Below are 10183 nucleotides of genomic sequence, written 5' to 3' on the forward strand. Positions count from 1 at the left end.
AATCAATCGTATTTATTGAGCGCTTACTGTGTGCAGAGCACTGGACTGAGCACTTGGGAAGTCCAAGTTGGCAACATCTAGAGACGGTCCCTACCCAACAGCGGGCTCACAGTCTAGAAGGGGGAGACAGAGAATCAATCAATCAATCAATCAATCAATCGTATTTATTGAGCGCTTACTGTGTGCAGAGCACTGTACTGAGCGCTTGGGAAGTCCAAGTTGGCAACATCTAGAGACGGTCCCTACCCAACAGCGGGCTCACAGTCTAGAAGGGGGAGACAGAGAATCAATCAATCAATCAATCAATCGTATTTATTGGGCGCTTACTGTGTGCAGAGCACTGGACTAAGCGCTTGGGAAGTACAAGATGGCAACATATAGAGACAGTCCCTACCCAACAGTGGGCTCACAGTCTAGATGGGGGAGACAGAGAATCAATCAATCAATCAATCGTATTTATTGAGCGCTTACTGCGTGCAGAGCACTGGACTGAGCGCTTGGGAAGTCCAAGTTGGCAACATCTAGAGACGGTCCCTACCCAACAGCGGGCTCACAGTCTAGAAGGGGGAGACAGAGAACAAAACCAAACACATTAACGAAATAAAATAAATAGAATAGATATTTACAAGTAAAATAAATAAATAGAGAATAAATAAATAATTGGAAATAAAGAAATAATTGGAAGAGGGAAACTTACTGTGGAAGAGGGGAAGGGTCGCTCTCTGTTGCTTAAGGAGCAGGGAGGTGGGTTGGGAGTGGACAGGGAAGCAGGATTGGCCTAGCTGGGAGACTGTGAGCCCACTGTTGGGTCGGGACTATATATGTTGCCAACTTGGACTTCCCAAGCGCTTAGTACAGCGCTCTGCACACAGGAAGCGCTCAATAAATAGGATTGATTGATTGATTGAGTCAGGCCTCGGGGGTCAGGGCTGGGGTTGACGTGCCCCGGGCCCGGGAGCTGACGGGCTCCCCGCTTCCGTCCCCGGGGTACAGGGCCGACTCCCGCCATCGCTGGACGAGGTGCTGGGTGCGAGGGCCGCCATCCGGACGCCCTCCCTCTTCGGCTCGTCTCTGGACCGGATCATGGAGCGGCAGCGCGGGCGCTTCCCGGCCCTCCGGCTGCCCTGGGTGCAGATCCAGCTGGCCGACCGCGTGCTGGCCCTGGGCGGCGCCTACACCGAGGGCATCTTCAGGTGCAGGGCTGGGGGGGTGTGGACAGGCCCGTGGGCTGGGATCCTGGACCGCTCACCTCCTCCAGGAGGCCTTCCCAGACTGAGCCCCCTTCTGCCTCTCCCCCTCCCCATAATAATAATAATAATAACGGCATTTATTAAGCGCTTACAATATCATCGTCATCAATCGTATTTATTGAGCGCTCACTGTGTGCAGAGCACTAGACTAAGCACTTGGGAAGTCCAAGTTGGCAACATAGAAGCAGCGTGGCTCAGTGGAGCAGGCTTTGGAGTCAGAGGCTGTGGGTTCGAATCCCGGCTCCGCCACATGTCCGCTGTGTGACCTTGGGCGAGTCACTTCACTTCTCCGAGCCTCAGTTCCCTCACCTGGAAAATGGGATGAAGACTGGGAGCCCCATGTGGGACAACTTGATCACCTTGTATCCACCCCCAGCGCTTAGAACAGTGCTCTGCACATAGTAAGCGCTTAACAAATGCCATCATTATTATATATAATAATATAATATAATAATATTATATATTATTATATACCCAACAGTGGGCTCACAGTCTAAAAGGGGGAGACGGAGAACAAAACCAAACATACTAACAAAATAAAATAAATAGAATAGATATGTAAAAGTAAAATAAATAAATAAATAGAGTAATAAAATATGTACAAACATATATACATACATACAGGTAATAATGATGGCATTTGTTAAGCACTTACTATGTGCAAAGCACTGTTCTAAGCACTGGTGGGGGGATACAAGGTAATCAGGTTGTCCCACGTGGGGCTCACAGTCTTCATCCCCATTTTGCAGATGAGGTAACTGAGGCCCAGAGAAGTTAAGTTAGAGAAGCAGCGTGGCTCAGTGGGAAAGAGCCCGGGCTTTGGAGTCAGAGGTCGTGGGTTCAAATCCCAGCTCCACTACTTGTCAGCTGTGTGACTTTGGGCAAGTCACTTAACTTCTCTGGGCCTCAGTTCCCTCATCTGTAAAATGGGGATGAAGACTGTAAGCCCCACGTGGGACAACCTCATCACCTTGTATCCTTCCAGCGCTTAGAACAGTGCTTTGCACATAGTAAGCGCTTAATAAATGCCATCATTATTATTATTATTAATAAGTGACTTACCCAAAGTCACACAGCTGACAATTGGTGGAGGCGGGATTTGAACCCATGACCTCTGACTCCAAAGCCCAGGCTCTTTCCACTGCTTCTCTTCTCTGCTTCCCATCCCCCCCGCCCTTCCTCCTTCCCCTCCCCACAGCCCCTGGATATATGTTTGTACAGATTTATTACTCTATTTATTTTCCTTGTACATATTTACTCTTCTATTTATTCTGCTTAATACTCTATCTTGTACTTATTTGCTATTCTATTTATTTTGTTACCGATCTAGCTTTATTTCTATTTACTCTGCTGACTTGACACCCGTCCCCATGTTTTGTTTCGTCGTCCGTCTCCCCCTTCCAGACCGTGAGCCCGTTGTCGGGTAGGGACCGTCTCTCCATGTTGCCGACTTGGACTTCCCAAGCGCTTAGTCCAGTGCTCCGCACACAGTAAGCGCTCAATAAATCCCAATGAACGGATGAACGGGAACGGACCTCGTGTTTGGTTTCGTCGTCCGTCTCCCCCTTCTAGACCGTGAGCCCGTTGTCGGGTAGGGACCGGCTCTCCGTGTTGCCGACTTGGACTGCCCAAGCGCTTAGTCCAGTGCTCCGCACACGGTGAGCGCTCAATAAATACGACTGAATGGATGAACGGGAATGGACCTTCCTCCTTGTCCCTCTCCAGGATCCCCGGCGACATCGATGAGGTGAACGCTCTGAAGCTCCAGGTGGACCAGTGGCACTTTCCAGAGGACCTCAGCGATCCCAACGTCCCAGGTGAGGAGGAGGGCCGGGCTCCCGGGGGGACACTGACCGCTCGCCCCTCTCTCAGTCAAGCAGTTGTATTTACTGAGCGCTTACTCTGTACAGAGCACTGTAGTAAGCACTTGGGACGGTCCAGTAGAACAGAATTGGTCGACATGTTTCCCGCCCCTAAGGAGGAATCATTCATCCTTCCCCCATCCCCACAGCACTATACACCTCCTTCCCCTCCCCACATCAATCGTATTTATTGAGCGCTTACTGTGTGCAGAGCACTGGACTAAGCGCTTGGGAAGTACAAGTTGGCAACATAGAGAGACAGTCCCTACCCAACAGTGGGCTCACAGTCTAGCACCTGTATATATCATCATCATCAATCGTATTTATTGAGCGCTTACTATGTGCAGAGCACTGGACTAAGCGCTTGGGAAGTACAAATTGGCAACATATAGAGACGGTCCCTACCCAACAGTGGGCTCACAGTCTAAAAGGGGGAGACAGAGAACGAAACCAAACATACTAACAAAATAAAATAAATAGAATAGATATGGACAAATAAATTAAATAAATAAATAAATAGAGTAAAAAAAATATGTACAAACATATATACATATATACAGGTGCTGTGGGGAAGGGAGGGAGGTAAGATGGGGGGATGAAGAGGGGGACGAGACGGAGAGGAAGGAAGGGGCTCAGTCTGGGAAGACCTCCCGGAGGAGGTGAGCTCTCATATGTATATATGTTTGTACGGATTTATTACTCTATTTTATTTGTACATATCTAATAATAATAATGGCATTTATTAAGCGCTTACTATGTGCAAAGCACTGTTCTAAGCGCTGGGGAGGTTACAAGGTGATCAGGTTGTCCCCCGAGGGGCTCACAGTCTTCATCCCCATTTGACAGATGAGGGAACTGAGGCCCAGAGAAGTGAAGTGACTCGCCCAAAGTCACCCAGCTGACAAGTGGCGGAGCCGGGATTTGAACCCATGACCTCTGACTCCAAAGTCCTGGCTCTTTCCACTGAGCCATTTCCTGTCCATAAGGAGGAATCATTCATCCTGTATACACCTCCTTCCCCTCCCCACAGCACCTGTATATATGTATATATGTTTGTACGTATTTATTACTCTATTTTATTTGTACATATCTAATAATAATAATAATAATGGCATTTATTAAGCGCTTACTATGTGCCAAGCACTGTTCTAAGCGCTGGGGAGGTTACAAGGTGATCAGGTTGTCCCCCGGGGGGCTCACAGTCTTCATCCCCATTTGACAGATGAGGGAACTGAGGCCCAGAGAAGTGAAGTGACTCGCCCAAAGTCACCCAGCTGACAAGTGGCGGAGCCGGGATTTGAACCCATGACCTCTGACTCCAAAGTCCTGGCTCTTTCCACTGAGCCACTTCCTGCCCATAAGGACAAATCATTCATCCTTCCCCCGTCCCCACAGCGCATCTGTATACACCTCCTTCCCCTCCCCACAGCACCTGTATATATGTTTGTACGGATTTATTACTCTATTTTATTTGTACATATCTAATAATAATAATAATGGCATTTATTAAGCGCTTATTATGTGCAAAGCACTGTTCTAAGCACTGGGGAGGTTACAAGGTGATCAGGTTGTCCCACGTGGGGCTCACAGCCTTAATCCCTATTGCACAGATGAGGTCACTGAGGCACAGAGAAGTTAAGCGACTTGCCCAAAGTCACCCAGCTGGCAATCCCGGCGGAGCCGGGATTTGAACCCATGACCTCTGACTCCAAAGCCTGGGCTCTTTCCACTGAGCCATGCTGCTTCCCCCCTTCTCCCTCTCTTTCTCTCTTCCTCCTGTCTTTCCTCCCCTCCCTTCCCTTTACCCTCCTCCTCTGTAGACCGTCAACTTAGAGAAGCCTAGTGGCTCAGTGGAAAGAGCCCGGGCTTTGGAGCCCGAGGTCATGGGTTCGAATCCCGGCTCCGCCACATGTCTGCTGTGTGACCTTGGGCAAGTCACTTCACTTCTCTGAGCCTCAGTTCCCTCATCTGTCAAATGGGGATGAAGACTGGGAGCCCCCCGGGGGGACAACCTGATCACCTGGGAACCTCCCCAGTGCTTAGAACGGTGCTCTGCACCTAGTAAGCGCTTAATCAATCAATCAATCAATCGTATTTATTGAGCGCTCACTGTGTGCAGAGCACTGGACTAAGCACTTGGGAAGTACAAGCTGGCAACATCATCATCATCATCATCAATCGTATTTATTGAGCGCTTACTGTGTGCAGAGCACTGGACTAAGCGCTTGGGAAGTACAAGCTGGCAACATATAGAGACAGTCCCTACCCAACAGTGGGCTCACAGTCTAGCTTAATAAATGCCATTATTATTATTATTATTATTATTATTAACTCGCTCTGGGCAGGGGTCACGTTGGCAACTCTGTGGTACTGGCCTCTCCCGAGCGCTCAGTCCAGTGGCCCGCACACCGTAAGCGCTCAAGGACGGTGACTGATTGACGGGTTGCTTGCCCTTCCTTCCCCCCGGTGCCCGTCGGCCCGTGCCCTACTGAGAGCTCACCTCCTCCAGGAGGCCTTCCCAGACTGAGCCCCTTCCTTCCTCTCCCCCTCGTCCCCCCTCCTTCCCCCCATCTTACCTCCTTCCCTTCCCCACAGCACCTGTATATATGGATATATGTTTGTACATATTTATTACTCTATTTATTTTACTTGTACCTATCTATTCTATTTATTTTATCCTGTTAGTATGTTTGGTTTTGTTCTCTGTCTCCCCCTTTTAGACTGTGAGCCCACTGTTGCGTAGGGACTGTCTCTATATGGTGCCAATTTGTACTTCCCGAGCGCTTAGTCCAGTGCTCTGCACACAGTAAGCGCTCAATAAATACAATTGATGATGATGATGATGAGAGCTCACCTCCCCCAGGAGGCCTTCCCAGACTGAGCCCCTTCCTTCCTCTCCCCCTCGTCCCCCTCTCCATCCCCCCCATCTTACCTCCTTCCCTTCCCCACAGCACCTGTATATATGTATATGTTTGTACATATTTATTACTCTACTTATTTATTTATTTCACTTGTATATATCTATTCTATTTATTTTATCCTGTTAGTATGTTTGGTTTTGTTCTCTGTCTCCCCCTTTTAGACTGTGAGCCCACTGTTGGGTAGGGACTGTCTCTAGATGGTGCCAATTTGTACTTCCCAAGCGCTTAGTCCAGTGCTCTGCACACAGTAAGCGCTCAATAAATGCGATTGATGATGATGATGATGAGAGCTCACCTCCTCCAGGAGGCCTTCCCAGACTGAGCCCCTTCCTTCCTCTCCCCTTCGTCCCCCTCTCCATCCCCCCCATCTTACCTCCTTCCCTTCCCCACAGCACCTGTATATATGGATATATGTTTGTACATATTTATTACTCTATTTATTTTACTTGTCCATATCGATTCTATTTATTTTATTCTGTTAGTACGTTTGGTTTTGTTCTCTGTCTCCCCTTTTTCGACTGTGAGCCCACTGTTGGGTAGGGACTGTCTCTATATGGTGCCAACTTGGACTTCCCAAGCGCTTAGTCCAGTGCTCTGCACACAGTAAGCGCTCAATAAATGCGATTGGTGATGATGATGGTGATGATGTTGCCAGCTTGTAATTCCCAAGCGCTTAGTCCAGTGCTCTGCACACAGTGAGCGCTCAGTAAATACGATTGATGATGATGATGATGCCCGTCTCTCCTTAGCCTCGTTGCTGAAGCTATGGCTACGGGAGCTGGAGGAACCACTGGTGCCCGCGGGGCTGTACCCAGACTGCGTGCGGCTCTGCGATGACCCGGCCGGTGCCATCGCCCTGGTGCAGCTGCTGCCCGACCTCAACCGCCTGGTCCTGGGGCACTTAGTACACTTCCTGCAGGTGCCAACCCGGAGGAGGGCACCCGGGGAGGCCGGAGGCGCGGAAACGGGCCGGCTTTTTCAATCATCAGCGAGGCCTAACGGCTGGAGCGCTGCGTCCATTCAGTCTGTCGTATTTATTGAGCGCTTACTGTGTGCGGAGCACTGGACTGAGCGCTTGGGGAGTCCGAGTCGGCGACACAGAGAGGCGGTCCCTACCCGACAGCGGGCTCACGGCCTAGGAGGGGGAGACGGACGACGAAACGAGACACGTGGAGCGGTGTCAAGTCGTCAGGATAGGTAGAAATAAAGCTAGATCGTTAACAAAATAAATAGAATAGTAAATATGTGCAAGCAAAATAGAGTAATAAATCTCTACAAACATATGCAGGTGCTGTGGGGAGGGGAAGGACAGTGCCGGGCGTGTAGTAAGCGCTTAACGAATACCGTAATTATAGAGCCTGGGGCCTGGGAGTAATGTATAATAATTACAGTACTCAATCAATCATATTTATTGAGCGCTTACTATGTGCAGAGCACTGTACTAAGCGCTTGGGAAGTACAAATTGGCAACATATAGAGACAGTCCCTACCCAACATTGGGCTCACAGTCCAAAATAATTATACATAATTGTACTGTAATTAATAATTACAGTATTCGTTACGCGCTTACTCTGTGCCGGGCATTGTACTAAGCACTGGGGTGGATGCAAGCAAATCGGGTTGGACGCGGTCCCTGTCCCACAACGGGGCTCTCAGTCTTCATCCCCATTTTACAGATGAGGCAACTGAGGCCCAGAGGAGTGAAGTGACTTGCCCAAGGCCACACAGCGGACAAGCGGCGGAGCTGGGATTAGAACCCGTGACCTCCTGATTCCCAGGCCCGGGCTCTTTCCGCTACACCATGCTGCTTCTCAAAGCGTCAGGACCTGGGTTCTAATCCCGGCTCCTCCACGTGTCTGCTGTGTGACCGTGGGCAAGAATGGTGCTTGACAGGATAATAATAATAATAATAATAATAATAGCATTTATTAAGCGCTTACTGTGTGCAAAGCACTGTTCTAAGCGCTGGGGAGTTTACAAGGTGATCAGGTTGTCCCATGCTAAGACTTAGGTCCTGAATATTCAGCACTAGACTCCTGACCCATTGTGTTCATACTATTTAAAAGTAGGTAAGGGTTTCCAGATTGATGATTCACTTTCTTTATCCCATCCAACTTCTCTCCATTCCAGTGAATATTAGAAGTTCAGTATGCCGCCTTCCCTTCCTTCCTTTTCCAGACTGGGAGCCGAAACACGTGGACCGGTGTCAAGTCGTTAGGATAGATAGAAATAAAGCTAGATTGTTAACAAAATAAATAGAATAGTAAATATGTACAAGCAAAATAAATAGAGTAATAAATCTCTCCAAATGTATATGCAGGTGCTGTGGGGAGGGGAAAGACAGTGCTGGGCGTGTAGTAAGTGCTTAAAGAATACCGTAATTATAGAGCCTGGGGCCTGGGAGTAATGTAGAATAATTACAGTATTCGTTACGCGCTTACTCTGTGCCGGGCATTGTACTAAGCGCTGGGGTGGATGCAAGCAAATCGGGTTGGACGCGGTCCCTGTCCCACACGGGGCTCTCAGTCTTCATCCCCATTTTACAGATGAGGCAACTGAGGCCCAGAGGAGTGAAGTGACTTGCCCAAGGCCACACAGCGGACAAGCGGCGGAGCTGGGATTAGAACCCGTGACCTTCCGATTCCCAGGCCCGGGCTCTTTCCGCACACCATGCTGCTTCTCAAGGCATCAGGACCCGGGTTCTAATCCCGGCTCCTCCACGTGTCTTCTGTGTGACCTTGGGCAAGAACGGTGCTTGACAGGATAACAATAATAATAATAATGATAGCATTTATTAAGCGCTTACTGTGTGCAACAAAGCACTGTTCTAAGCGCTGGGGAGTTTACAAGGTGATCAGGTTGTCCCATGTGGGGCTCACAGTCTTAATCCCCATTTTCCAGATGAGGGAACCGAGGCCCAGAGAAGTGAAGTGACTCGCCCAAAGTCACCCAGCTGACAGTTGGTGGAGCCGGGATTTGAACCCATGACCCCTGACTCCAAAGCCCGATCTCTTTCCACTGAGCCACGGTGCTCCTTTGGTGATATTTTGAATCCCACGATGGAAAATTTTTACATATTGAAAAGGAAAAAAAAAACTTTCGTTAGCTAACAATCCTGATTCTGAGAAACTGGAGCAGGAAGAATGATAAGATTCCCCCTTTTAGACTGTGAGCCCACTGTTGGGTAGGGACTGTCTCTATATGTTGCCCATTTGTACTTCCCAAGTGCTTAGTACAGTGCTCTGCACATAGTAAGCGCTCAATAAATACGATTGATGATGATGATAAGAGTAGGGAGGAAATAGATTATGCTAGCTATACTAGCTCTATGTTGCCAACTTGTACTTCCCCAGCGCTTAGTCCAGTGCCCTGCACACGGTAAGCGCTCAATAAATAGGATCGATCGATTGATTGATTCCTTCCTCGGGCCTCCCGCAGGTATTTGCCCAGCCAGTCAACGTTGGCAGGACCAAGATGGACGTGAACAACCTGGCCATGGTGATGGCTCCCAACTGCCTGCGCTGCAGCTCGGATGAGCCGCGGGTCATCCTGGAGAACACCCGGCGCGAGATGGCCTTCCTGCGCCTCCTCATCGTCCACCTGGACACCACCTTCCTGAGGGACGTGCTCTGAGAGACGGCCGGAGGGAGGGACATTTGGGAAAAGCTCCCTGAGATCCGGGAGGGCTCCCTGGCGGAGGAGGAACTTCCTGGGAACTGGACACTTCCCTGGGAAAGGGCCTCCTTGGTGGCCCTCGGCTCTCTGGGCCCGGGGGTCTCCGAGATCCTGGACCGCCCGTGGGAGAGGTAGCCTTGTCCCTTTAATAATAATAATAATTGTGATGGCATTTATTAAGCGCTGACTATGTGCAAAGCACTGTTCCTGGACCGCCCGTGGGAGAGGTATCCTTGCCCCTTTAATAATAATAATCATGAAGGCTTTTATTAAGCCCTTACTGTGTCCAAAGCACTGTTCCTGGACCGCCCGTGGGAGAGGTATCCTTGCCCCTTTAATAATAATAATAATCGTGATGGCATTTATTAAGCGCTGACTATGTGCAAAGCACTGTTCCTGGACCACCCGTGGGAGAGGTATTCTTACCCCTTTAATAATAATAATCATGATGGCTTTTATTAAGCCCTTACTGTGT

At 49.3% G+C, this 10183-nt stretch overlaps 1 protein-coding gene across 1 annotated transcript; it reads left to right on the forward strand.

The window, feature by feature from the left end:
* Positions 1-3210: 3210 nt before the first annotated feature.
* On the forward strand, positions 3211-9666 carry LOC119931438 (rho GTPase-activating protein 39-like). The gene is made up of 3 exons (XM_038750081.1): positions 3211-3219; positions 6797-6952; positions 9472-9666. Exons 1-3 carry the CDS (start codon positions 3211-3213, stop codon positions 9664-9666), a joined length of 360 nt encoding a protein of 119 aa, XP_038606009.1.
* The last annotated feature ends 517 nt before the right edge of the window (positions 9667-10183 follow it).

Source organism: Tachyglossus aculeatus, chromosome 8 (assembly GCF_015852505.1).
Source record: "Tachyglossus aculeatus isolate mTacAcu1 chromosome 8, mTacAcu1.pri, whole genome shotgun sequence".
Taxonomy (NCBI): domain Eukaryota; kingdom Metazoa; phylum Chordata; class Mammalia; order Monotremata; family Tachyglossidae; genus Tachyglossus; species Tachyglossus aculeatus.